The sequence below is a fragment of the Corapipo altera genome, unplaced genomic scaffold, assembly GCF_003945725.1.
Source record: "Corapipo altera isolate COAL_440 unplaced genomic scaffold, ASM394572v1 301, whole genome shotgun sequence".
In the NCBI taxonomy this organism is placed as follows: Eukaryota; Metazoa; Chordata; class Aves; order Passeriformes; family Pipridae; genus Corapipo; species Corapipo altera.
Genome location: NW_020884926.1, coordinates 304,706 through 332,499, shown reverse-complemented (window position 1 = coordinate 332,499; position 27,794 = coordinate 304,706). Strand labels below are relative to the sequence as shown.

The window sequence follows — 27,794 nt, the reverse complement described above, 5'->3', positions numbered from 1 at the left end:
TCCCGGGGGAACACACGGCTTCCCTCGGCCCTCCGCTCCGAAACCCCGCATTTTCGGGTGGCAGCAGCCCGGCTCCCGTCCCAGCGACAGCACGGTCCGGGTGCGACCCACCTCCCTGCTCAGGGACCACAGCCACCATCATCTAAAAATAAACCTCGCGATCAGAGAAACGCTCGAGTCTTGTTTTCATTGAGGATTATTTGGGTTCCAAAAACCAGCCACAGGCACTCCGGTGTATTTGGGGTGGGTAAACGCACCAGTTTTCTGGCCCGTGGCAGAGGGGCAGACGCGACAGCCGCCCTGCCGCAACCACCTGCGGTGTCCCTGCCCGTGGAACAAAACGAGCTTTAAGGTCCCTTCCAACCCAAACGCTCCGATTAAACCCCCGCACCCGCCTCGGGCGAGGTGCTCCCTGCCCTGGAGTCGCTCTGGCACTGGTGACCAGCTTAATTCCCCGGCACGCTCGGCTGAGCATTCCCCACCCCCTCGCAACTGCCTCCTGTTCCAGGAAGGAGCGCACGAGCTTTCGCCTCACTTTTCACACAGCTTTCAGCAGCTCCAATGTCATTGCCTAGGCGACCGGGACGCTACTAGATCGTAGTGCAGTAAATAACATAGATCCTCTATCCCAGGCCACTCCTGTCTGCGGGACACCTCCGGGGGAACTCGAAACGCAGGTAGGAGGAAAAAACCTACAAAAGGAAACCCCTTGCTATTCGTGTGTGCGAGTTTCTCGGCAGGACCCTCTCCTGAGCACTCGATAACGTGCCTGGAAGGTGATTCGCAGCCACTTGGCTTCGTGGGCTTGTTACACAATATTGAACTGTCCTGGAAAGTTTGCTCCCGGGTGCCTGAGATTGGAGTGAAAACTGGCCCAGCCTTGAGCGGAAGAAGCAGTGGAGGGGCTGGATCCCAGTGGGATGCAGGGGCTGGCTGCCACAGGGTCCCTGCACACCCATGAGGCTGCCAGGGAGGGAGAGAGAGCGGCTGCCTCAGCCTCCTGCCCCACCACGAGCTGCCTGTCAGTGACTCCATCCAGAGAGGATTTCTGTCCAGCCTGCCTCCTCCTTGGAAAGTAAATAGTTAATAACCTGCTGCACCCCAAGGAGGGCTCCTGAGATTCAAGCGTGCTGCGGGAAAGCTCACTCACTCGCTCTTCATTGATTTTCCAAACCTCATTTTGCAGGTGTGGATTTAATAATCCTGAACAAACTAACCATAGCATGGGGCAGCACTGGCACCCTGGGACTGGCAGCATTTTGCAAATATTGAGTTGTTAGCTGTGGGCTGGATAAGCCCAGTGGGTCTTGTTGTGCAGAGGAGAGAAGGTCCAGGACTGGTTCCAAGCATCAAGCTTGGAGTGTAAGAGGTAGCAATGGCTCTCAGGAGTCCTCCTCTCTCAGGATGGGCAAAGAGTCCTTAGGAATTAGTCATAGCCCTGTTATACAGAGTTTGGGCATTTATCTCCCTTTAAGGTGGCTGCAAAATGCCATCACGTTTCATCCTGGGCTGGAGTGGCAGCACAGCAGTGAATTTGTTATCAATAGCACTGGGCATTTCTAGGGGCTTACCCAGAGCCTTAAAGTTGATGGTGAGATCAAAGATGCTCCCTCTAGAGAGTGCAGAAACTCAGCAGCCGGGCAGGGCTGTGAGACCCCTTCACTTTCCTCACAGTGCTGAAAGAAGGAAGTTGGGTTTATAATCATTCTAAGAATATTTTGGGGTCTGTGGTCAGAACATGAACCATGAGTGAACCATGGTTGGATATACAGAGGTTCATCAGCTCTGCTTCTCCAGGGTTCTCCCATTTTGGGGTGGCTCTTGGGACCTTGGTGTGTGTTTTTCCTTCTCCCTCTCTCTCTGGGGCTTGGGGGGAAAGAGCTGCTTCAGCTGGCCTGGGGCTGACTTGGCATTTCAGATGTAGCCAAAGCCACAGCAGTGTGGAAAATTGAGTACACTGAGCTTTTCCATGCTAATCTTTGGAAATTACTCCAGTGGCAGTTCACAGGGAAGGGGCATGCACGGCAGGAATCAGTCCCACTGTGACCCAGCCGGGTCCAGCAATCCCGGGGGTGGCAGCCCTGCCATGGGCTGAGTTCCAGGGCGAGGGGAGGTGATGATCACCTGTTCTCAGGCTTTCTCTCCCTGCTCCTGGCCTCTTTTCCCGTGTGCAGTTTCCCTGCAATGCCCTGACTAGCAACAGAGGGGAGCAGCAACCCAGCAATCGCTGGAGCCGGCTTGGGGAGGTGCAAGGAGAGCAGCTCTCCCTGTGAACACCAGCAAATCCCACCTGCAGCCTTGCATCCCATCACCAGACCCTGGCTTTGCATGTTTTGGTCCCTCTTCCTCTAGAAACCTGCAATAAATCCAGTGCAGGTCCCTCCTGAGCTGTGCCAGTCATGCCAAGCATCTCCTGCCACCTCCCTGCAGCCTCAGGGCAGAAGGGATGGAGAATTCCTTGCTGCCCTTCCCTGGGCAAGGAGATCTTCATTTTAATAAGCAGTTTGAGGTCTCTGGAGGTGAATCCTCCCGGTGGGGTCTGACTGCAGAACTTTAACTGGCAGAAGCGGGGATGATACCCCAGGTCTTTGGTGTGGGAAGCTGGTGACAGCAGGGAGTGGACACAGTTAGGGCAGAGCTGGAATAGCCTCCAAACTGGGGGGCTGGAAGGGGCAGGGAGCTGAACATGAGGCTCTAAGGCTCTTCCCAGTTCACTTTTAATTTAGCTGTGCCACAGGGCTCCCACTTCTTCCCACAGGGTGTCTTCTCCTTCTGCTGGATCTCACCATCACAGTGGTTTCCCACCTCCCCTGGACGGGAATGTCTCCACCATTCATTGTGCAATGGGGCTCTGAATGGCACCTCCTTTCAGATGGAACTGCATCAGCACCGTGCCAATTTTGGGGAACCCTATTTATAAGTCTTTTGTGATTCTTTACCATCCCAGATACCCTGTACCAGGCTGTCAGTCTTGCTGCAGAGGTGCTTTTCTGGGATGAGCTGGGATCCCAGCAGAGGGATGTGCCTTAACAACACCGACCGCCGCAGCTTCCCTTTGTACTCTGGAGTTTAGAGCTCAGATGTGAGAAGCTGGCCTGGCTTTGCATGTGCAGGTTGTGCTTTGAAAGAGAAAGGGAACTTCCAAAACGCCCTTAAAACAGTCAGATTTCTTTCCTTTTGAGAACGAGAGCAGCCACGTGGTTAGAGCTGGTGTCACCCGTGATGACCACACAGCCGGGGCGGTGCAGAGGTGCTTTCTCTGCTGGAGGGAAAGGCCTGGCTTCTTCCTGAAGCTGCCCCGGGCCAGGGAAAGCAGCATGGACGCAGGGTAAGGCCACCAGCAGTCGCCTGCATCTGTTCTAGGCTTTTCCTTCTCTCAAAGCTGTCGTGTAGGTACTTTCGTTTCTCTGTGTGTCACACATGGGGCGAGGAGGGACGGGAGGACACCAAACTCTCCCTGTGAGCTATCCTGGCATGGGGCCCGTGGCACAAGGGCCCTCCTGTGCTGTGGGAAACCCTCAGGGAACAGCAGCTGTGGATGTTGTGTCTCGTAGAAAGCAGCTCACAGGATCTGCTGATGGGGAAAGCTAGCCTGCTTTCGTTTTAACTCCCTTCCCTGCAGGCACCCAGTCCCCAGCTGAGTCAGAGGGGCCTGGGAGATCCTGAGCATCCCTCAATCTGAGAGGGGCTGCCCTCGACTCAGCAGCTCCCACCCCAAAAGCAGGAAGTTTCAGGTTTTCACTATGAGATGTCGAAGTTGAAACGAGACACTAAAACCAGCGCGGGTAAAAGGAGCAGCCAGATGTGCCTGAGGTACATCCATGTCAGCCAGGGCAGGGAAGCACTCCTGCTGCTTCCAGGGACTGGGTAAGGGAGGAGGAGGAGGACGGTTCTCTGGCAGGGCTGCCCAGGGAGGCAGCGTGGGGCTCAAGATGGCTCTGGGAGACTCCCCGCTCCGGCTGCTGGGCCAGAGAGGCTCCAGGAGCACAGGGAGAGCCGAGCTGTGCCCTGTGCTTCCTCCAGCACCTGAGAGAGGCCAGGAAACACTGCCCAGGGGTGAGGGGAGGGCAGCTGACTGAGGAGGACTCTGGGTATGACTGTGCACAGCCCTCGGAAGGCTTTGGCTGTCCCGCAGCTCCCCGGATGCACCTTCTGGCCGAGCTCGGGTCACGCCCTGCACACCCCCAGGGCTGCAGCTGCTGGGGCTGGGGGGCTCTGTCCCCCCCACGGGCCCTGGGCAGCTCCAGCCCCTGCTGCAGTGAGCTGGGCTTGGGGGACTCCTGCCCTTGGCCGGGTGCTTTGTTGGCATGAGATGGCTCAGCACGGCACAGCCCAGCACGGCACGGCACTGAACAGCCCGGCACAGCCCGGCACAGCCCGGCACAGCACACTGACAGTGCTAACCTGCTGCTTCTCTTTGCCCCCAGAGTGGTTTATCCTCTGTCGGACTCCCCCACTGCCAAGATGTCCCAGTCACCTCCGGCTGATGAAGGCAGCACGTTCGCCCACCTCTGGAGCACTCTGTAAGTGGGGGATCATTGCCCGGGAGGGGTGTTCAGAAGCAGGAGCAGACAAGCTCCTTTTGCATCCTCTGCTCTCCACAGAGGCCTTTGCCACACCACGAATTTTGCTCCTGGATTCCACCCTCTCTGCTCAGCCCATTTCATTTGCCAAAGTGTTGTTTGAAACCAGCACACAAACGCACATGGCTCTCTCTCATGGAGGGCTCCTTTTTTTGCTGCAGTGCTCCAGGGCTGCATGGAGATGGTGTCAGGGCCAGAGCAGAGGTCCACTTAACCTAGGACCCTTCATTCCAAAATTAAACATCTTCCAGCCCCACCAAGATATTTGCAAGTTTTCTGGCCTTTGAGCCTCATGCTCTAATAAAACAAAGGAGAAAGACTGTCCTTCGTTCCATCCTTTCTCCCTTGGTATCCTCTCACAGAAAGATATCCCAAGGTGACAGATATGCCACAGGAGCTGGGTGGATGCACAGCTTCCCAAGTCTCTGCCAGGCAACAGTTTGCCTGAGCAAAGCCTGCTCTGCCACCTGGGAATCAAAGCAGAGGATGGAGGGAGGGGTTGGGAAGGTGACAAGGTTCAAGAGGATTGTGAGTTGCTGGGTGGTGGTGGTGGCAGGGGTGTTGGAGAGCTGGGAAGATGACTGTGTCCTCACCTTCTCCTCAGGGAGCCAGACAGCACCTACTTCGACCTCCCTCCAGCCACCCACACCGGCAGCAATGAGGTCTCCAACCAGACAGAGGTCACCATGGACGTCTTCCAGATGAGAGGCATGAACGACTCGGTGATGGTGAGTGTGCTCAGGTGGCACAGGTGGCACCTGCACCAGACACAGACTCGATTTCCCCTCAGGGGTGGGTTGGGGGCTCTGGGGGAGGCAGTGGGGAGAACAACCACTGCAGGTGTGGCACTGCTGGCACTGGTGCAGGGTCTGATCACCTGTGGCACAGGGCTCAGTAAAACCATGGCTACTCATTGCTGGACAATATCTCTGCACACAGCAGCGGGGGCTCAGCACTGTAAGGGCAGCAGAGCTCAGGTCCCACGACAGGAACAGGGTATCATTCGCTCTGGTACAAATGGTGTGTAGTTAAAGCCCATCCTACAAGCCTTTGCCTCTGTCAAAGGCAGAGTCTTGAAAAAGCACCGTGGGTGTGCGAGACATGCAGGACACTCGTGCCTGTTTGGTGCCCCGAGCAGGTTTGCCTCCCGGGAGCATCCCTGCAGCAGCTCCGGCTGTTGGCAGCATCCCCCTGCAGAAAGCCGCCGTTTCCCTGCAAAAAGCCGCCGTTCCCTCCCCGACAGCTGCCTCCCCTCCCCCAGCCCCTTTTCCCTCGCTTTCCACTCGCTTTCCCTCCTTCCCCAGCCTCTGCCGCAGCGGGCAGGAGCCGGGCAGAGGGCTGATAATTGGGGCTCTGCCCCTCGCTGGGCGGGTGAGCCCTCGCCTTTCCCCTCGCTCCCGCTGGGACCGAAGCCGAGCCCGGCTGGGTTGGTGCAGCCCGGGGTGTGTGACAGTAAATGCACGGGTAACAGGACACCACTGGACTGAGACAGAGGCAAGAGGGGGAACAGTGGTGCAGGGACTGCTCAGTCCGTGCTGATTCCTGCTGCTCGTGGGGCTCAGCACCAGTGCCAATGCTCGGTGACTTGGAGCAGGTCACCCCAGTGCCCTGGCCAGCCATCTCTCCCTATCTATCCCTATCCATCCCTGTCTATCCCTCTAGATATCTGTCCATCCATCCATCCATCCATCCACACCTATCCATAGCCATCCATCTAGGCAGGGATAACTCCATATCACCGAGACACGGAGCTCTCACAGAGTCACTGCATCATCTGGCCAGTGCAAGCACGGCCACATCGGTGTGCTGGTGACAGGTGCCAGCCAAGCAGGTTTCCAGCCCCATGTGGCTGGAAGAAGCTTTCAGGAGTGGGATCAGGGTGGGTTTGATGGTGGAGCTGGACCCCCGCTCTCCCTGCAGTGGGAATGGTTGGTATCGCCCAGTCCATCACTGGGCAAGCTGGGGCCTGCCCTGTGCTTTAATGAATAGTCATGAGGGACAGAAGGGGTGGGCCCCGTTTTGTTGTTGGATGCAGCGAGTTGACAGAACTAAGGGAGATGAAAAAAGCCAAAGAGCCAACAGACGGCGGCACACGGGTGGCCAGCGCAGCATCCCTGGCGCTGCCCGCCCAGGCCCTGCTCCCACACTGCCCCTTCCACCCACCATCCCACCCCGGCCTCCTCCATCGCCACCCCGACCCCATGACTCCCGGGGCAGGACGGTTCCCCGCGCTCCGTGAACCCCAAGACAACTAAAATGCTGTACGTCAGCGACCCGATGCAGCATTACACCACGGTAGGTGCTGCTCCTTAGGGACGGGGTTTGCCTTGCTGCTATTACTGGGATTATCCCCCGCTGCTGGGGCACCCACTCCAGCTCTGCCAGCCCAGCCTTTGTGCTGTGGCCCAGGATGCTCCAGGGGTTGTCCCAGTGTGAGCTTGTCCCCAGCCCACGGCTGCAAGGATGAGCTGGGGCTGCTCCAGCCCCACTCCTGAGCCCCCGTCCGTGTCAGTGCAGGATGCTGCAGCCTCAGCAGCTCCGTCACTGGTCCTCTGGCTTTGCCTGATCCAGTGCTGGCAGAGCCCAGGGTGTGATTTAAACCTTGGGTGAAAGGAGTGCAGGCTCCTCATCCGTGTGCACAGTCAGGGGGGGTGTTGGCTGGAGCATCCACCCCAGGATCACCTGCGGTGCTGGACACCCTCAGCATCGGTTTGTTGTCCACTGGGGATCTCCTTGGCCGAGCCCACAGCACACACCATGGCCCCAGGCAGGCTTCCCTTCCCTGCTGGAAACCCCTGGGAGGGAAGAGCAGGTGAAGTGGTACCTGTGCTGCAGGTGATGTGCTTTCAGCCCTGTCCTTGGGTGCTGAGGGTGTTTCCTTAGGGGTCTGTGTCTGTCTCTGACGTTCAGAACAGTCCGGCAGGGGCACAGAGGCAGTCGGATATAGGAGGAAATTACTTCATTCCCCTTTTTTATCTTGTGTGTGTTGCTACCAAGCCGTGTGTCCCGGGATTGTTGGGGTTGTTCCTTGGGAGGTCGTTGTTGCAGTTGTGTGTGTGTGTGTGTGTGTGTGTACAAACACGTGTGTGTATGAACATATTTACACACATACACATAAACACACCTGCCTTTGATTTGTTTTTTAAGGGAATGTTTCCATAATTTTGTCAGTTTTGAACAACAAGTTGGTCATTTTCCCCCTGCACCTGACTGGGTCTCTCCACCAGTGGATTCCCAAAGCCCTGGTGCTCGGGAAGCTGTGTCACCTGGCTGGCACAGGTGGTACCCTGGGGCTCATATCTCACCATTTTTCCTGGGGGAAGTTCTCTCCCATGCAGAGGTCAGGATGCTCTGCTCAGTGGGGGGTCCCCACTCCCCTGCCCATTTATGGCTTCAGCCACACACAGTCCTGGCTCTAAGCATGAGAGAAAAACAGCTCAGTCCTGATACTCCTGGATTATCTGGGCTGTAGATCAGCCCTGTCCAGCACCAATCCCTTCTCCCTTGCTGCTGCTCTCCTGGTTGATGCCTGAGCTTTGCCTGTGCCACCATGCCAGTGCTGCCCTGCCTAGTCCCCACAGCTGCTGCCCAGCAATTCCCAGCTGGAAGGCAAGAGCTTCCCACATGCCTGTTTTTTCCAAAGTTTTTCTCCAGGTGAAGCCCGGGATTATGGAAAGCTTGGCTTGTCTTTGGCTGGGCTATTTATAGAGCCGTGAGTAGGAATAGAGGGGTTTAGGCACATATTTTAGGGAGAAAATGGCTGGATGTGTAAAAGCAAGCCAGATCTTGTTCAGCATTCCTCCAGTTAGTCACAGGCTCCAACGACCTTGTGAGAGATGCAGGCAACAGGAGAACTTCCCTGGAGAAGGATGATTGCCTTTAAACCATTCCACATTGTAGACGGTTGGGTGAGGTTGGGATCCCAAGTTAAAACACGTCTCTTGATTCCTGAGCCGTGAGCCTCGCAGCCCTTTGGGGAAGGCTGAGCCTGCTGGCTGTGCCCACGGCTGCTTCCAGAGCTCTTGGCTTCCCAGAGCTGCCCCAGCGGGTGCTGGGAACAGGGACAGTCCTGCTGGGGCGTGGGGGCAGTCGAGGGGGACCTTGTCCATGCTCTGGTGTGGGAGCCAGGACAGCACACAGCGACGCACTGGCCACTGCCTGTGGTCACCGGCACAGCCCCAGTGGCCACCACGGCACTGACCTCTGGGGCTGCCAGGGTGAGAGCAAGCCCTGAGCAACTTGGGAATTCCAGGTTTCTGGGCAAAAAAACCATCCTAATTGCTTTGAGAAACAGTTGTATTTGGGTCTGATTTTCTGGTGAAATATTACAGCCACTCTAGCCACGCGGTTCTCGGGAATGTCACTGTACTTAGGCGGTGCCTGAGGGTAAAGGAGCTGCCAGCTCTTACTGGAAGCATCTGACAGTAGCTGGTCAGAAGACGAATAAAAAAAAAAATTGTAAAAAGTCAGGATTTGGTCCAGCGGGTCTGGAATAGGAGCCAGGACGTGCCTAAATGGGTCTGTTTGCCCTGTGCCCTTCCTGCAGCGGCTGCATCGCAGCCACGCATTTCGGAGGTTTGAGGTTTTCCCCAAATTAGAGCTGCATCAGACACTGAGAGCAAACATCCCACTGGGAAACAAGCTACAAACCACTGCTCAGGGCTGGCTGGCTCAGAGAAGCACTCCCAGGAGCGGTGTGTGGGTGTCTGTCCTTGACCAGTAAATGCAAGAGGGGCAGGTCAGAAAACAGGTCAGACACCCAGGACTGCTGTCACGACAGAGCAATGCCATTGCCAGGGACTGCTGGTCACCTTGCCAGGGCAGCTTCACTGAGCTGTGACACTCTGGCTGCTGGAAGGGCCACTGTGGAGCAGAGCCCTGTGTGCAGGACAGGGCTGTCACTCCCTGCCCACAGCGGGACATCTCCTGAGCGAGCCCCGGAACATCTCTGCCCTCTCCCCGCTGTCAGAACAGTGGCTTTCCCTAGGCAGGTGTGCTGGAAATCTGGGATTGTGGCACCCCACTGCCTCCAGTGATGATGGAGCAGATCGAGTGGGATGATTTAAGTACTGGAGTTGATCCCTCACACAAGTGGGGACCTGTTGGAAAACCCAAGCCACCCAGACCAGCTCTTTTGGCTCCCCTCCCGCATGCTGGCCCTTTAAGGAGGCTGTAACAGGACACCCCAGCCCTGGAGAAGGGTGGCTGAGGTTTCCCTGTCTCTAAACTGGCTGGTGTTTTCTTTTTTCCCTCCTCCCCTTTTCCCTTCCTCCAGTCCCAGTTCAATTTGCTGAACAACAGCATGGATCAGAGCATCGGCAGCAGAGCAGCCTCCACCAGCCCCTACAGCTCCGAGCACACCTCCAATGTCCCAACGCATTCTCCCTACTCGCAGCCCAGCTCTACCTTCGACGCCATGTCCCCGGCTCCCGTCATCCCCTCCAACACCGACTACCCCGGCCCACACCACTTCGAGGTGACCTTCCAGCAATCCAGCACCGCCAAGTCAGCCACCTGGACAGTAAGTTGCATGTCTTCTACCATCCCTAGGGAGATGCTCACCACCACCCACAGCGTCCTCACCGCCACCAACCAACCAACACCTCGGTGGTGGGGACGCTTGGCAGGGCAGCTGTGGGACACGGCCACCACCCATGGGGACTTCACCTGCACGGGTGGTCCTGGGAAGCAAAACATGCAGGAAATATCCGTGCTTGCTTTTCAAGGGGTTTCTCCCAACAGCAGCTACGATGTCACTTCTCTCACTGCAATTCCCTAAACTGCAGGTAAATGTCCCCAAATGAAATGTCCTGGGGAAGTACCTGCCTTGTTCTCCCAGTGCTTCCCAACACCTTTGCCAGCCAGCGCTGTCAGAGGTGAGGCTGTGGGTGAGAGGGACCTTTGCTCGCATCTCCCAGCGCCGTTCCCAGCTTTGCCGTAAATTCCTGCTTGTCATTTACAATCCTTTCCCACCTCGTATCAGAGGAGTAACTTAATCTCTAGAAGTCACGGCAAACGGCAGAGTAGGATTTTAACCACAGTGGGTTTTTAGTCAAGATCACATCGTGCCGTCTGCTCGTCTCCTCGGGAGCCGGGATGTGGGTTTGGTCCACGGCCGCTCCGAGCGCACAGGAGAGCTCCGGGAGCAGGGACCCGGTGACAGGGAGAGCGTGCAGGGGCCGCTGTGCTTTTTGTGGAGAAAGGTCCTGATTTCGCGTCCCTGGCTCAGCGCAGCGCTGTCCCTGCTGTTGAGGAAAGCGGCGCTTGCGGGCAGTGCCAGAGGCGCTCCTGCAGCGGGTGCCTGCGGAGCGCCCGGGAGAGCCGCGCACCAGCGCGCTGGAGCCGGGAGGGTTTTCTCCTCCGGGAAACACTGACTGAACAGAAAGGCTGGGCTGGGGTGACTGACATCCCATGGGAACAGAGAGGGTTTCCTCCAGGGCTGCGGTTTGACACTGCCATGGAACGGGCAGAGCAGCCCAGGAGCGATGTGTCAGCCCCAGGAGTGATGATGACCTTTGTTTTCAGGAGGTGACGTGTTTAATTGCCAAGACAGTCCTTCCCGCGGGAGACAGAAAGCATCCTTGGATGCTGTCGTGCAGGGAGACCCGGGCAGCGGCCGGGGGGTGCTGCTGCACGGTGGGATGCTCCCGGTGTGTCCTGGTGAGGGTGCAGGAGGCGACGGGCTCCTGCACCCTCACCAGCCGAATTGAACGCAGCCGAATTCCTGGCTGGAGCAGTCCAGCAGCTTCCCTGCGGCCGGTGGCTGGAGCTGCACAGCTGAGTCACACAGATCAGCGGCTTGGGACAGCACCGTGGTTAAACACGACCTGCCCTCGTAGGGGTGGTTAAGCTCTTTCCACTGTCTTTCCTTGCGGGATGTTACTCAGGGATGCATTTCATTAGGAACTGAATAAACCTGAGGTCCTCGGGGCAGGATGATGTGACTCCAGACTGATCCTATCCCTGCTGGGGGATAACTCCCATCAGTTACAGGATTGCTGTTCTTCCCAAGCCTTTATGGACAGTCAGGGCAGGCAGTCCAAGGTGTGTGGCCCCCTGAACCACGACACTGGGGTGGCTGCATCCCCCCAGAGCAGGATGGCTGCAAGGTCAGAGCCCAGCAGCCCACAGTTCACTGCACTGGAGCTGAGCCTTGCAGAGACCAGCAGTGGGTTGGCACCCTGAGAGCACAGGGGACGTTTCATTTGAAGCAGGGATTCCTGCAGCACTGCTGGTGTGGATGCAGCGGGTCTGTCTCGCCGAGGTGCCACATGAGGAACAGTCCTGCTGCAGTGACAGCTGGTGTCACTGCATGTCCTCCCCACTGGGGCTGTCACAGACACATTTATTGCTGGAAGATGAGGCCGCTGCCTTCCTCCCACTTACCGTGAGCTCTGCAGTGCCACTGCCACACCCGAGGCTGTCCCGGTAAAATGGGGAAAGGAGCTCAGCAAAATAAATATGTCCTCTGCTACCAGTGAATCAACACAGGTTTGTGACCCTGCACAGGAGCTGAGCACACACAGGTAGCAGTCAGGAGGGCTGGGGACAGACGGGGATGTCTGACAGCACAGTCACACAAAGGGCAGCAGCACTGCAGGACACACGTGGGCTGGGCCAGCACGTCAGAGGGAACAGCCCAGCCTGGTTCAGCCCTGTCTGGGGAAGCTTTGTGGCTTTTGGGTACCCTGGGGTTCACTGCACCAAATGATTTATGCCAGGGTGGTTGATCAGTTTACACCAAGCTTTGACCACAAGCCTGGTGGAGTCAACGTGCCAGGCAGTGTTTCAGAGCAGCAGGGAGTCCTCTGTGCTGCAGGAAGGCTCTGCTGAAGGTCTCTTGCAATCTGGGGTCAGATCAGGGAGGATCCAGCCATGAAGGAATGGACAGCTGGTGTACAGGCAATGCCAAAGCAAGTAGTTCATGCAAGTCATCTTGTCAAATGATTTGGGGTCATTTTTGATACAATCATGAGCTTTGTTGATGGAAATGTGTAGCTCAGTGGCCTTTTGGTTCAACCTCTCTGGAAGATGTGGTGTTGTCCATCCTCCTGTGCATAGGAGGGGAGGCTCCAAAGGATCTTGAGGGTCCAGAGCAGAGTGTTTGGAGATGAGCTGGCTGCTCTGGGGTGGTTTGCTCTGCAGGGCTGGTCACATCACTGGTGATGTACACATCACCTGGGCAGGGAAGCAAGGTGTCCCCAAGCCCACTGTCTGCACACATGATGCTCCTGTCCACACTTCAAACCCTCTGTTGACAAAACAGAAATTGTTTGGGAGGGAGATTGAGAAGAAGATAAAAAATTTGGTGCAGATGCCTTGTGGGGCGATACCAGGGAAGTGTTCTGCAAGGAAGGTCTCCCCAAGAAGAGCAAGGGTGGCTTGATCGTGGTGTGCCCAGGAGATGGTTCCTCATAGCAGCCAGCTCCTTAATCAAACAGAAAAAGATATAATAAGATCCTTAATCTAACAGAAAAAAAATATAATAAGATCCTGCACTTGGAAGCTGAAGCCAGGCAAATTCAGACTACAAACAAGGTGGAATTTTTTTAGCAGTGAGGATAATTAAACATAGGAACAATTTACCAAGGAATGCAGTGGATTCTCCAGCTCCTGAAGGATTCAAATGAGGAGTCTGCATATCTCCTGAGAGATAAGCTGTGCTTTAGCAGACGCCCTTGGCTCAATGCAGGAGTAGGAAGAAGGAAGGGGTCTGGGGACAGCAGTGTGGGGAATGGGTCCAGAGCATCATCAGCTGCTCTCTCTTGCCTCTAAATGCTGATTTTCTAATTTTAGGAAAGGGGTGAATGGAGAAGGGGCAAAGCCTTGGGACAGGGGTTTGGGGCTCACATTGCTGAGCTCTGTCCTTGCAGAGGGACACTGGGCAGCAGTGGGTGACACTGGATGTCCCAACCCCCCGGGCTGGGCTCTGAGCACCACACATCACCAGCTCTGGACCGAAGCAGCAGCTCTGTTCCGTGCTGTTGGAAGCCCTCCAGGCTGCTGCCACCTCCCTTTTCATTTTTAATGGCCTTCTTATCACAGAGAGCAACGGCCAGATGCTGAAAATAAGGTTTTCCCTGTAGGTTGGAAGCCCCCCTCTGGTAGGCTGCTCCGGCGGGGCTGGGAGGAGGACCGGGAGCTGCGGCGCGGCAAGACGGGGCACGCCGGCATCCTGCCTGCCCGCCGGGAGCCGTCGGGCTCCGGGAGCCCGGAGCTGCCCGGACACGCTGCAGCCGCAGCCGATCGCGGCGCTTTCCTCGCCGCAGCCCCTCGCCGCACCGGCCAGCTGGTAACTGATGGATAATTAGGATTTTTCTCAAGTCGGGTTGGTGGCAGAGCAGGGCTCCCTCCCCGCCGGACGCTGTCACGTGTGCCAGACCCGCAGAAGTGTTAATGGGGTCTTTGGCCTCCCGTGGCTGGGCTGCCAAGGGATGTGGGGGCTCGAGCCCATGGTGTGGGGCAGCCATCCAGGCCTGCACAGAGCCCCTGGAGCCAGGGGGAGATGGACAAACCCCCAGGCTGTGCAGGCAGGGGGGGGTCTCTGACACAGGCACAGGGAGGCCCAAACCACATCCAGGGACTTGCTGCTGCTTCAGGGAGCAAACAGCAGGTGAGGGAAAGGCTGGAGATGTTCACAGCTAAGGGGAGCTGCTCCTGTTCCCATGGATGGCTGGCCAGCACTCACCCACAGCAAACTGGATCCCAGTGCTCAGCCAGTGGGAGATGGCCACGTGGAACTGGTTCCAGTTACTCGTTAGATCTTACAGCTGGAGCGTGGCCACTGGAGAGCTGAAATGCTTTGCCTGATCCTAAACTGAACGAGGAGGATGGGAATAATTGATGTGGCAGGAGGCAGGTTCTTTGCTGGTTGCTGCCTGAAGCTCTTTGGGGTAGAGACGGTTGTAAAGACAAGGGAAAACTCTTCAGGAGCATCTATAGACTACAAGCCCACTCTTCAAATCCTCTCTGGCACTTCCTCATATCCCACAGAAGTTCCTGTCCAACAGCCATGGCCTGGAGATGATCAGGGGCCATGCACAGCTTAGGACACTGCCTCTGAGCCACAAACATCTCTGGTTCTATCCGAGCAGCTGGGCAGATGAGTGTGGATATTCTGGCATGCTGGAAGTAGGGAAGCAACCTCAGCACCAGCCTGCCCAGAGCCCATCGAAGCCAGCCCACTGGAGGCTTTCCACCAGCTTTTGCAGGGTGTGGATGAGGCTCCAGGAGCTCCAGACACAATGGAATTAAGAAAAAAGGCAAAGGAATTCGGTGTGTGATGTTCCAACACGATCCTGCTATCAGCTCCACTATCTCAAATGTGTCTGGAATGCACAGGTCAAGGGAATGACTTACTGGCAATGCTGCTCCATCGGGAAGGCAACGCTCTCCAGCAGGAGAGGTGGGAGAGAGTTGGGAGCCCATGACCTCTGGTGCATAAGGGAGGGGGGGAAAGATGCTGGTGCACCCTGGGCAAACCCGCTCTCTGCCCGTGGCCACTGCAAGCAGCAGCTGTGGGAGAGCAGGAGGAACAGCTCCCTCCTCATGGCACAGCCCTGCCAGGATCTCCAGAGCCAGTGCTTTCCCTGAGCCCAGGTCTTGCTGCTCTGGTTTCCACATTTTTGTTCCCAGCAACAATTCAGCTCAGCCTCCTCTTCCCTCCCCTCCCAGCCTGCCCCTGCATCCAGACTTGATAATGCACGTGTGAAACAACCTCCAGGCTGGATTTGCAGCTTCCTTTTTGGATGAGAGGGAGCTCTGGGCCGCCTTGATCAGGGGATCTGAGCATCCAATGCACAGAGGGAGTCAGACCTACGAGAAGAGATTAAACAGCCCAGAGTGCCAGCACTGGCTCAGCAGTGACTGAGAGCAGCCACAACCCCAGTAGTTATTTTAAGGATATGCACACTGGGGAAGGCAGGGAGAGGACTCCTTTGGGGGTGAACCAAGGGATTTCAATTAGCAGTTGTGACAGGCCAATTAAGGTAGAAGGATGCAGGCTGGAGCACATGCAGCCCTCCCTGTGCTGCCCTGCTGGGGGGCAGCCCCAGCCCCAGGACCTCAGTGGTCTGGGGGACCTGAGGGTGATGGGGGTCCCCTGCAGCTGATGATGGCTGGGGGGAACAGGGGACTCTGCTGAGACCCCATGTCCTGAGCACGGTTGGTGATGACTTGGTGTCACCCCAGTGCATCACAGCTGTGGTGTAGGGACCACAGGCACAGGGAGGTGGGGGTTGGAGCATCCCTTACAGCATCCCTGATCCATCCCTGCTGTGGTGCAGGAGCTGGAGAGGCAGGGACACAGGTACAAGGGCACCCCTTACAGCCACGCCCAGGGCAGTGCCCACACTTCCCAGCACACCTGTGTGCTGGACAGGTACCTCAGGCCCCGCTGGACACTCTCCTCTCCTCTCGAGCATCATTGATGCGCTGGAGATCTTCAAACCCAGCTCATAGTAAATGAGCAACAAAGTAGCTTTGGGGAGGAATTTCCAGCTCAGTGAGGAGTTTACAGGTCGGTGATTAAAAAATGGTTATTAAAAAAATTAGGCAGAAAAAGAATTAGCTCTGCAGTCGGCACATCTTCCAGGATCTGCCGTAACAGATTCGTCCGAGCCGGTTAACGGTATTTGCGGTTTGCAAGATGCTACACGCCTGGGGAAGATGACAGACACGTTATTATCACCTCTGGGCTGCGATCTGCCCGAACCTGTCCCAGGATGCAGCTCCGCAGCTGCTTGCTGGGGAGCACAAGGAAATTAGCAGCCGGAGGCAGCACTTTTCTTCTCTCCCCCTTGCCAGGCCAGTGGCTTTATTGGGATCCATTGACTGCAGCCCCGGACACGTCTTGAGTAGAGCTAATGAGGAGACTGGAATGTAGGAGAGGAGGAGGCTGGTAGGGAGGAGGGGGGGAGGATTTGTGGAAAAAGTAATTGTTGAGCAAATCATTTCCTTCAAGAGGGAAAGGAGGCCTTGGCTGCCTCCCGAACAGGCAAGTCTAGACGCTTCAGTGTCAACAGTTGAAGATAAATAAGATTTTATCAGCTCCGAATCTGTTGGGACACATCCTCCTAGCGGTTCTGCTGCCCGTGCAGGGCCAGGCGAGATGGACTGTGCCGGGAGGTCTGTCCAGGCAGAGGATTCAGGCTGTTTTTTGTGCAAGGCTGTCATCATCCATGGGGAAAACCACCTCTTCCTGCGTGGGGAGGCAGCCCCAGGGCTGAGCACAGCAGTGGCCTCTGGAGCGGGTCCTGGTCCCTGATCAGGGTGGGCAGCAGCGGATGCTGAGGCTCCACATCAGCGCTGCATCCACAGCCCTTTGAGGGGCATTGGCTCATTGGGATCCTGTGGTGTGCACAGCACACCTTGGGGCAGTGGCACCAAGAAAACTATGGTAAAGCCTCACAGCAGCCAGTGGCACCAGGAGCTCTGTCCCTCGGCTGGATTTGTGTCCTGTTACACCTGGCACTGGTGCATTGAGGTCTCATCTCACCAAAGAAGCAGCCACAGCTCAAACACATCCAAAGACCCTTTGTGTTACCAAGCCCTTAGGGAAAGAGCTCAGTGCTGATATGCTGCTAGGGTTTAGATAACTTGGCTTTTCCAGTTATTCCTAGTGTTCTGCAGGATGGGCAGCAGCAACAGGGAATGGATGGAGATGGAGCTGGCATTTTGGTGTCAGCCAAGCAGCCAAGGGTGACACTGGAAGCTGCAGGAAATCCCAGAGGAATACAGGTTCTGTGTGTTTCCATAGGCTTCAGGGAGCCTGTCAGCACTGTTGCTGCTCTGTGCTGGTTGGAGCAACCCAGCAGCCACAAGCCACAGAAACCTGTTGTGCTCCTCAAACACACAATAACAGGCACTCTGATGTTTTCCAGGAACAGAGATGACCTTGGTACTAATGTAAGTGTGGAGTCAGACACCAGCAGCTCCCAGGGCAGAGCAGGGACTGAAAATACAGACAGGAGGTGCCCAGGGCAGAACATAACCAGGCTCCTCTATGGGTGTGAAAGGAATCCTGCTCCTGAGGTCTGAACATGCCAGGAAGGTGTCCAGGTGTCCCAAGATCTTGTTCCTGTGCCCGGCAGCGAGTTGGCAGCAGAGTGAGTGACCTGAGCTTTGTGACCCAGTGTGGCCAGCCTCGAGAGGTCAGTTTGTCCAAGTGCTGTGGAATGGGGAGGATGTGAGTGAACAGCCTGAGGTTCCGCCGGTGCAGGTGGCACAAATGTGGCCGTGGCAAACCAAGAGCCAAAGCAGTGAGGAGGCTGCACTGGCCTGTGATTAAATCCTGGTGTTTTGATCTCTGGTTCCTGCTCTGCCACTGTCTCATCCTGAAGTTGAGGACTGTGCTCCTTGTGGTTGTGCTGGGAGGTACCAGGGCCTCAGGTGATGCAGCACAGCCTGGCACAGAGATGGGCACGGGGCAGATAATTAGCAAGTACAGATAATGAGGAGGAGAGAGGTGCCTGCTCAGTGGAACCTTGCTCAGTGCAGATTTGGCTGTCCCCTATGGAGAGGGTGCATTGCCAAAGGCTGTTCCTGGCTGGAAGCACAGCTGGGGATGTAGAGCCTCCTGGGATCCCAAACAGACAATTCTGGTTCTCCTGTTGGCCGTGCCCAGGCTGGGTCTGTGGCACTGGGAGTGCTGAGCCCCAGCAGTGGCAGGACACAGGAAGGCTCCACACTGTGAGGAGTCGGGAGCACAGCCGCCCAGGGCACAGCCCAGACTTTTCCTGCCCAGGATTATCAGCACAGAGTTCCTTAAAAGAATGGTTTGTTAGAGTGGAGGGATCTTTGAAGGCGATCCCGGAGCTGTTGGGACACGATAAGGTTATCAGTGGAGACATGCCTGCACCTTCCCCCCGCAGGGAATTGCTCTGCTATTTAACTGAGATTTATCCATGTCATAACATGGTATAACGAGAGAATTTGTTACCAAAGAACTTGCCATAATGCACCTCTGCTCTTCCAGAGCAGTTATAGTTCCCAGGCATGTTGAGGGCTGCCCGGGAATGTCTACATGAAAGGATCCTTTGACAGGAGTTGTCAGTATTTTAACACCTGGCAAGGAAGAGCCCCCTCCAAATAACCCTTGTTTTGCCACGGTGGCTCCTCAAACAGAGGGTATTAAACCCCAGTGTGGTGGGCAAGTGGGTTCCATGGGCCACAGCCACATGGGAGCTTCATCTCCAGCCAGGCAGGGGGAGTCACTGCATTCCCAGTGGAGCCCGTGGGCCTGATCCCTGCTGGGGATGTGGGATCACAGCTGGGAGCTAACCTGGCCATGCAGTCAGCATTATCCAGTGTCAGTGCAGAACTTGGCCATTCCAGTAGCAGGTGGTGTTTCTGAGGTCCCCTCTCCTGCTGGGCAAGTCCATGTACCTGCAGAAAGGAGAGTTAACTCTTGCTGCCAGGTTCAAGCTCACATTATCCCTCCTGGTCACACCCTCCAGGGACCACAGCATCGTGCTGCTCTCCCCAGTGCTGAGCAGGCTCTGACCCCAGGACACCTCACTGTTGCACCTCCAGGAACTGCTACCTGCTGCCAGCCTGACCCAACACATCCCCAGACTGCAGGAGCTGCTGCTGTTTGCCTTGGTAGAGCCTGTGCCTTTTATGTCTTCCCAGAACTCTCCTGGAGACCACCTAAATGAGACAAACCTGGAAATGGTTTATCTCCTTTGCCCCTGTCTCAGTCCCTGAGGTGGTGGGAGCACCTCACTCAGGCACAGATGGCTCCAATCCTGCAGCCAGAGCAGCAGGGCAGGGAGATACAGATCCTTCCTGCCCAATCCACAGCTGCACTGAAATATGCTCATGGCCAGGAAAAGTGGGGACTGGGCCATTCATGTCAGCCCCTGAATCTGCTCCCAGACCATCTGAGCAGCTGCTGAGCCCCCCGTTTTGGGCAGCCCCAGCTCAGGAATCCCCCCGCACCAGGAGAGCAGAGCAGAGCTGCAGCCTGGCTCCCCTCGGCACACCTGTATTTGGATGGCTCAGGACAAGCTTTAACATCCCCACAAATACTCTGCACGGTGGTATTTTTTTGGCAGCAGGCATTGTGTTGTGGGGATGAGATAAAATACCTTGAGCAGGAACATGCCCTGCCATGCAGGGACGGGCGCAGGGGTGGGCTCGTGTGTAGCAAACACATTCCTTGTGAGATGGAAAACAGCATGGCACGGCTGAGAGGGAAGGGAGTTGCACATCCCCACACCTGGGAGTCCGGGTAGTTCCTGGAAGGTGAAGGACGTGTTCTCCTTCCCCAGCCCTGCTCTGGAGCGGCTCAAGCTGCAGCCCCAGGAGCTGCCCCCGTTCAGGGTCCTTGTGAGAGGAGTTTGCCACCGAGCAAACCCCTCTGTGCCCTCACAGGGAGGAATTTGGTGGCCACAAACTGTTTTCAATGCAGGAGTGGCTGCAGGTGCTGCCTCCAGCTGCCACAGAGCATCCTCCTCCCATGGCCACCCCGGGCAGTGGTCGTGTCCCCATCGTGTCCCCACCGTGTCCCCTCCACGAGCCACTGCTGCTGCAAAGGATTGAGCTGGGGTCAGGACAGATCTGTCTGTGCCAGAATTAAACTCCCAGGTCCTGTATAATTGGCCATGACACTTTTAATGACATTAAGCACAATTTCCTCGGGCTGTGGTGTTCCCAGCCCTTGGTGCTCCCAGCTCTCCACTCAGCCACAAGCCTGGTGTGAGAACAGACTCAGGGAAATGTTTCAAAATGGGCTGAACGATGCCTGAACGAGGTGGCTGTATCTGCTTCACGTGGAAAGTGGACACCACACAGTGTGGGTGAAATGGGTCAGATTTCAATATTTCCAGGGGAAAGGGAAGAGAAGGGAGGCCTGTGTTTACACCCCAGTGAAGGAAGCCAAGGGCGGGCAGGGGAGCAGCCGCTGTCCCCTCAGTGATGTTCTCCTGACGGGTGTCTCCTCTTTCCCAGTACTCCCCCCTGCTGAAGAAGCTCTACTGTCAGATCGCCAAGACATGCCCCATCCAGATCAAGGTGTCCACGCCGCCGCCCCCGGGCACCATCATCCGGGCCATGCCCGTGTACAAGAAGGCAGAGCACGTCACCGAGGTGGTGAAGCGCTGCCCCAACCACGAGCTCGGCCGCGACTTCAACGACGGTGAGTTCCACCCTCCCCGGGCCCGGGGGCCACACACCCCCCTGTGCCACGGCCCTCGTGGGCACATAATGGGCGTCCTGGGCAGCCACTTCTCTAACCAGAGGTTTGCCTTGCAGGCCAGTCAGCCCCTGCCAGCCACCTCATCCGGGTGGAAGGCAACAACCTGTCGCAGTACGTGGATGACCCGGTGACAGGCCGGCAGAGCGTGATGGTGCCCTACGAGCCCCCGCAGGTACCCGGCTGCTGGGGAGGGGGCAGGACCGGCCTCTGCCTCCGGACAGGCTCGTGCCAGCGCTGTGGGTGAACCCACGGGGACAGGGCTGCTTGGCAGGACACACGAGGCTGGAGTGTCCCCTTGCCCTGGCACACCTTAGGGCCACCCCTGCTCTCCCCCCCACACTGGTGGCAGCTGCATTCAGCATCTGCATTCAGCATCTGCACCTCCCAGTCCTGTGAAGCATCCCAGAGCAGCCTGGGCCAGGGATGAGGGGTGCAAAGGGACATCCCCTCTAGTCCTGCTGGGCGGGACCCCACAGTCCTCGTACAGTCCCCTGTTCCAGCTGGGACCATCCCCACACCCCCCTTCCCTGGTGCTGCCCTGCCAAGGTGCCAGCCCTGTACCCTGTGCCCCTCGTCTTCACTCCCTGAGGGAGACAAGCCTGCTTCCCCCCCTCCAGTTCTTCGCTCCCCAGGGTGTCCCTGCCTGCCTCCCCCCGTCACTCCCCGCTCAGCTCCTGCTCTCCCCTCCCGGGCAGGTGGGGACCGAGTTCACCACCATCCTGTACAACTTCATGTGCAACAGCAGCTGCGTGGGAGGGATGAACAGGAGGCCCATCCTCATCATCATCACCCTGGAGACGAGAGAGTGAGTGGCTGTAGGAGCAGGGATGGGTGTCCCTCCTGCTGTGGGAGGGCTGGGGGCCCTTGGGAAGGAACCCTCCCCTGCAGGGAGCACCCCCAGGGAAGGGGATGTGACAGCCCCAGCCCATGGCATGGGAATGTTCTCCTCTGCCAGCCCAGAAAAGGCTGGCGTGGAGGGACCAGGGACCCAGCCCTCAGTTGGCTTCTCCCCTGCAGCTGGAGCCTTCCTCTGCCCCAGGAGCTCCTCTTCCCCAGGAGCCCGCTGCTGAGGGCTTCTATCCATCCCTGAGGATCCCTTCCCACAGAGGGATGGGAGGACGCTGCTGGTCTGGTTTCTGAGCTGGACTGAGCCACAACCAACTTCCCGAGGGGAAACAGGGTCACTGATTGCTCTGTTCTCCCAGTGGCCAGGTCCTGGGCAGGAGATCCTTCGAGGGACGGATCTGTGCCTGCCCCGGCAGGGACCGAAAGGCCGACGAGGATCATTTCCGGGAGCAGCAGGCGCTGAACGAGAGCGCGGCCAAGAACGGCAACGCCAACAAGCGCAGTGAGTCCCCCAGGGCACCCCAGACCCCTGCACACCTCAAGGTCGGGCTCCAATCCACACCCAGGCACGACGCTTTGACCTCTCTCCACTAAATCTCCGTCTTATAAGTTGGACCCCTCCCCTCTCCCTGCAGAGCCCAAAGCTGCCCGTGCAGGGCTCCCCTGGCCAGAAATATTTATTCATTATTGTTAATAACAAAGGGACACTCCAATGCCAAGCCCCGGGGGAATGGCTTTAGCATCCTGCATGGCTCGAGGCCCGTGCTCCCCACCATGCCCTGCCTCCCAGGACCCTGCCAACGCTCGTCCCCTCTCCCTTCCAGCGTTCAAGCAGAGCCCCCAGAGCATCCCAGCGCTGGGGACCGGCATCAAGAAACGGAGGCACGGGGAGGAGGAGATGTACTACGTGCCTGTAAGTGTGGGTGAGCTGCACAGGGTCAGAGCTCGGCTGGGGACAGTGGTGGCATTGTCCCCTCTGCCAGCAGCACCTTGGGGGGGATGTCGGGCAGGTCAGGGATGCACAGGCTCCCACAGGGCAGCAGAGCTGGGCAGAGACCCGGGAAACAGGAGCAAAAGCATCCATGGATGCACGTGTTCAAGGGATTGCTGGATCCTGAACAGTCTCTGGTCACAGTGACAGTGCACTTTGCATTTCTGGGTGGAAAAAAGGGACCACGAGGAATTGGCCAGGTGGGACAGGGATACAGCAAAATCCTGGGCTTGTTCCCTCCTCCAGGTTCGGGGCCGGGAGAACTTTGAGATCCTGATGAAGATAAAGGAGAGCCTGGAGCTGGTGGAGCTGGTCCCGCAGCAGCTGGTCGATTCCTACCGGCAGCAGCAGCAGCAGCTCCTGCAGAGGCAGTAAGTCCTGCTGCAGCCCCTGAGACCCCACAGCCCCCGGGGAGGGGCAGGGAGCCTCGTCAGGGAGGTCTGATGGGCTGGAGGGGAGCTGCAGGCTGCGATGGGGCAGCTCCATCCCCCCAGCCCAGGCTGAGCAGCACGTGCCCTCCCTGCACAGGAGCCAGCTGCAGACACCTTCCTCCTACGGACCCGTCCTCTCCCCCATGAACAAAGTCCACAGCGCAGGGATCAACAAGCTGCCCTCTGTGAACCAGCTGGTGGGGCAGCCAGCACAGCACGGCCCCGGCACTGCGCCCAGCCTGGGCCCCATGGGTACGTGCTCCCCTGGCCAGTCCCAGCACAGGGGCTCTCCCTCCCAGGAAGGGGGGGGATCACGGCAGGGAGTGTCTAACAGGTCCGTTTGTTGTCCCTGCCAGGACCTGGAATGCTGAACAGCCATCCCATGCAGCCCAACGGGGAAATGAACGGGGGCCACTCGTCCCAGTCCATGGTGTCGGGGTCCCACTGCACCCCCCCGCCGCCCTACAACCCCGACCCCAGCCTCGTCAGGTAGGGAGGGCGCCCGGGGCACTGCCTGTCTTGTCCTCTGCCGTTCTTTGCTGTGTCCCTCGCTCTAACCTTCCCATCTGCCTGGCAACTGGTCAACTGGCCACCGGCCCCAACTGAGAAATCACTGCTCCCAATCACACAGACTGTTCCTCTCAGCTCAGCAACCAAAGCCCAGCTACCGACCAGCCAGAAACCCCCACTGCCCTCAGACACCCCCATGGGAACCCTTCCCTGATTAGTCAGAAGTTAAATGCATCCAGACAAGGGTCTTGTCCTACATGTCCAATGGCAGTAGCTTTGTGAGCTTCCCCCTTCCCCTTCCTTCCAGAAATGCCTGGAAATGGGTCCGTGTGGACTATTCCCATCAGGAATGTATTAACAGCTCTGCAGCTTTTTAATGTTTTGGTCTTTAAAAAGACCACAGATGTTTCTGCACCAGCATCCACGTGGGGCAGAGCCTGGCTGTGCTGCTCAGCCCAGGGCATGTCCTGACACCCCTCCCCAGTAGCTTGAGCTCCCTCACATTATTCTGAGTAAGTTCCTGAGCCAAAACCTCTGAAATCAGGAGAAAAACATATGTAGCTTTAGGAATGAACATAATCCCACGCTTCCCTTTGACCTTAGTGGCAGTGGAGGTCCCACCCATGGAGCTCTCCGTGTCCCCCCACTCCTCCATAGCCTGACACAGTCTGTCCCACAGTGATGGTTTCCAGCACAGCTGTTGTTCATGAGAAGTTAATGCCACTTTATTTTCCAAACTTTTTCTGCAGTTTTTTAACAGGATTGGGGTGTCCAAACTGCATCGACTATTTCACCTCACAAGGGTTACAGAATATTTACCACCTGCAGAACCTATCCATAGAGGTAAATGCTTTGGGAAGATCTGTTCTTACCACTTGTTTCCAGCAGCTGTTGGTCTGAAAAGCAAAACCAAAAGTGTTTTAAGGGAAGGGAACCCTGTGCCCCAACCCCTCACAGAAAACGTGTGCTCCCAGGGTTGCTGCCTCCCACTCCTGCAGCCTCGCAGCATCTCCTTCATGAAAACCACAAATCTCAGCTGGTTCCTCCAGACTGTCAGAAACAACAGAGATTAAAGATCCCCAGGCCAGAGCTCAGGGAGATTTTCCATCTAACACAAAAAACACAGCTGAGGTGCTCAGTGGAACACCCCAAATCCCACAGAGCCAGCAGGGACACCCCACTGCAGCTGAGGGAGGTTTAATCTGATCTCACCTCTTCCCCTGTTAATCTTTAAGACAAAAGAGGCTGAAATAAAGGAGTTGAGCACAGGGCATTTATAACAAGGGAAACCAGGAATGAAATAGCCAAGATCAGGCAAAAGCTGGCAGGAAAAACACGGAGGGGATGCTGGAAGTACCTGTGTGTGCCCCAGAGCATTCAGCCTCTGCTGCTGCCACACAGCGGTGCCGGTACCTGGGTGGCACCAGAGCTGGGGCTTCCCCAGCCCATCAGGGGAATGAGAAGGAAAACAAATAATCCTAAACCCTTTGAGCCATGGCAAGCCCCGTACATCCCAGAGTTGGTGTTTTGGCTGAGACAGAGCTCCTGCCCAACCCCATTTTGCCCCAGGCAGGTGTAGCAGCATCTCCACCTGGCAGCTACACCTACAGTGGGAGAGATGATTTGTCACTGGTAGCTGGGGCCAGTTGCGTAACCTGAGCCTGGTTTTGGACCATTTGCTGAACTAACTCCATGACCATCTGTCAGCTGTCCAAGGAAATGTTTGGAATGGCCAAAAACTTGTGTCAGGGTGCTGAGCTTTGTGTCCAAGTCGGCGTTTGTAGCTACTAATTGCATACTGTCTGTTCCAGTAACACTCCCCCGAGTCTCTGTGTTGGCACTAACGTGGATCCCTGGCAGGTCCCCGCTGTGCCCGTGCCCATCCTGGCCCAGGGCTCCCAGTGGGAGGTCACCCACCTCCCCTGGCTGTGTGAGCTCGGCCTGTGGTGCTGGGACAGCCCCTGTCACCACCCTGGTGCAGGGGGCAGGTGCTGCTCCAGCCTCCCAGGCCAGGGCTGGAGCAGAAGCCCAGGGGAACAGGCACAAGGATGCTTCACGTGCTGCTCTGAACCTGTGTCTGAGGGGAATGGTCCCCTCCCTGTCCTTCCTCTCGTTTCCACATCGGTTTGATGTGAACCCCTCCCAAAACACATCTCTGACCTACAGCGCTGTGGCTGAGTAACTGGGTTACAAAAGAGGAATCACCTGGGGGATGATGCACCCACAGCCTTGCTGTTGTGACCTGGGGGAGGTCCAGCCCTGCCCCGTTGGGTGCTCAGGCCTTGAGCCCACGTGCCCCCAGAGCATGACCGGGGGGTGCAGGGCTCGGTCCCGCTGGTACAGCCCCGTCCCTGCCGGCTGTGCCTCAGCGCTGCTGTCCTTCCAGGATCTCGGAGCACTGAAGATCCCGGAGCAGTACAGGATGATCATCTGGCGGGGTCTGCAGGAGCTCAAGCAGAGCCACGACTATGGGGCCCAGCAGCTGATCCGCTCCAGCAGCAACGCCTCCACCATCTCCATCGGCAGCTCCGGGGAGCTGCAGCGGCAGCGGGTGATGGAGGCCGTGCACTTCCGCGTGCGCCACACCATCACCATCCCCAACCGCGGCAACGCCGACGACTGGGCCGACTTCGGCTTCGACCTCCCGGACTGCAAATCCCGCAAACAGTCCATAAAGGAGGAATTCACGGAGGGAGAGATCAACTGAGCGGCTCCGGAGGCGGCAGCGAGAGACCAGGGGGGAGCCGAGCCCCCCATGAAATGTGTTTGCAGCCTCGGGCGCCTGGAGAAGGGTCATTTTGTTGTCCGAGGGGAACTGCGGGCCCTGAGCCGGGCGGGAGGCGCCTGCCCCGGGGAGGAGACTGCGGTGGCTTCGGCCGAGGTGAGGAGGAGGAGGAAGAGGAGGAGGAGGAGGGCAGCCAAGCCAGCTCAGCAGCTGCAGTGGGATTTCCGCCTGCCTGTGGCACGGGAGGCACCGGCTGGTCTGTGTTTTCCTGGAGCATCCCTGCATCCCACAGACGTGGTGTAAGGACAGCACGTTTTTCTCATCCCTGCTCACTGACCCTGTCTGTGTTCCCTGGGTTGTCCCAAACCCACAGGGCTTTGTCACTGCAGCACAGACTCAGCCCTCACCTGTGCAGGCATCGCCAGGACTGAGGCGAAGCCACATCCTGCTTTCCCGACAGACTGCCAAACCCTACCCTCAGCCCTCTCTAGAGCTGGAAAGAACCTGTTTGTCTGTTCCTGATGTGTTCTTGTACTTAAATATTGGTGTATATAAACAGCAGCAAATGTACATACAGTAAACTCATTGTGCTGTAAGGAGAGAGAAAGATTTATTTTCATGTAAGCTATAAAAATTGATACTGACTCCTGAGACACCACAGTGTCAAGTAAATTAATTTCATGTTGTAGCATGTAAAAATGCAGAAAATCCTGTTTCCAGCCTTATCTATTTAAAATCCAATTTTTTCTCCTCTGAATCTTTCATGCAATGGAAGAGGAGGGAGAAAGCAAGTGATTGTCCTGGGAAGTCAGAGGTCTGGATAATCACTCCCTGCTCTGTTGGAGAGTTTTGCAGACAGGTTGGACCTGGTGAGCCAGAATGCAGGCAGTGTAAATTCCATCCTGTCCTGGAGCACAGCAGTGGTCTGGGTGACCAGTTCTGTTTTGTTCCTGGTCACTTTTCCCAGCTGTAATTTCTCCGTTGATTTGGGCTGGCAAAAAAACCTGCACAGAAAGCAAGGACACGCAAAGTAGGTGTGTTCCCTCCCTGAATGCTAATTCCCTACACATCTGGGAAGGCAATGTCCCACAGCAGGTCTCAGAAAGGCCCAGGAAGTCACAGGAGCTCCTGCTGTGGGAGGGACACAGGTGGACAGGGAGCTGCTGCATCTGCCCCCTCAGCCCTGGGTCACTCGAGATTTTGGGCAGGCTGAGGGAACCTGCACAGAAATGATGCTCCTGGCACCTTCCCACTGCCTCTGGAGGCCTCCAAAGGCAGCCCTACACCTGCTTCCCACCTCCCCAGGCTGGGGAAGGGGCTGCAGACCCTTCCCGAAGCCCTGGACTCTCTAAGCAGGAACAAAACAAGAGCTCGAGCCCCACCTATGACATTCAGGGCTCCCCTGGGATGCACCTTCTCCTGCAGGCAGGCAGTGTCTGTTCCCTCTCCAGGGGGAACAGGGCTGTGAGTGCTGGACGTGCAGCAGCCCCGGGCCCAGGTCCCCTCTCCA

General features: G+C 57.0%; 1 protein-coding gene across 1 annotated transcript; it reads left to right on the top strand.

Moving 5' to 3' along the window:
* The first annotated feature begins 3,224 nt into the window (after window positions 1–3,224).
* On the top strand, window positions 3,225–26,939 carry TP73 (tumor protein p73). The gene is made up of 14 exons (XM_027658051.1): window positions 3,225–3,328; window positions 4,428–4,523; window positions 5,188–5,311; window positions 9,859–10,104; window positions 20,535–20,721; window positions 20,838–20,953; window positions 21,477–21,586; window positions 21,987–22,129; window positions 22,452–22,540; window positions 22,865–22,989; window positions 23,147–23,301; window positions 23,406–23,538; window positions 24,309–24,402; window positions 25,946–26,939. The coding sequence occupies exons 1-14, from the start codon at window positions 3,318–3,320 to the stop codon at window positions 26,264–26,266; spliced, it is 1,950 nt and encodes a 649-aa protein (XP_027513852.1). The 5' UTR covers window positions 3,225–3,317; the 3' UTR covers window positions 26,267–26,939.
* The last annotated feature ends 855 nt before the right edge of the window (window positions 26,940–27,794 follow it).

Excerpts from the sequence above, each read along its gene's own strand:
- TP73 (XM_027658051.1), top strand. Across the intron at positions 22,541-22,864 it reads AGGAGATGTACTACGTGCCT|GTTCGGGGCCGGGAGAACTT; the intron begins GTAAGTGTGGGT and ends TCCCTCCTCCAG. Across the intron at positions 22,990-23,146 it reads CAGCAGCTCCTGCAGAGGCA|GAGCCAGCTGCAGACACCTT; the intron begins GTAAGTCCTGCT and ends CTCCCTGCACAG.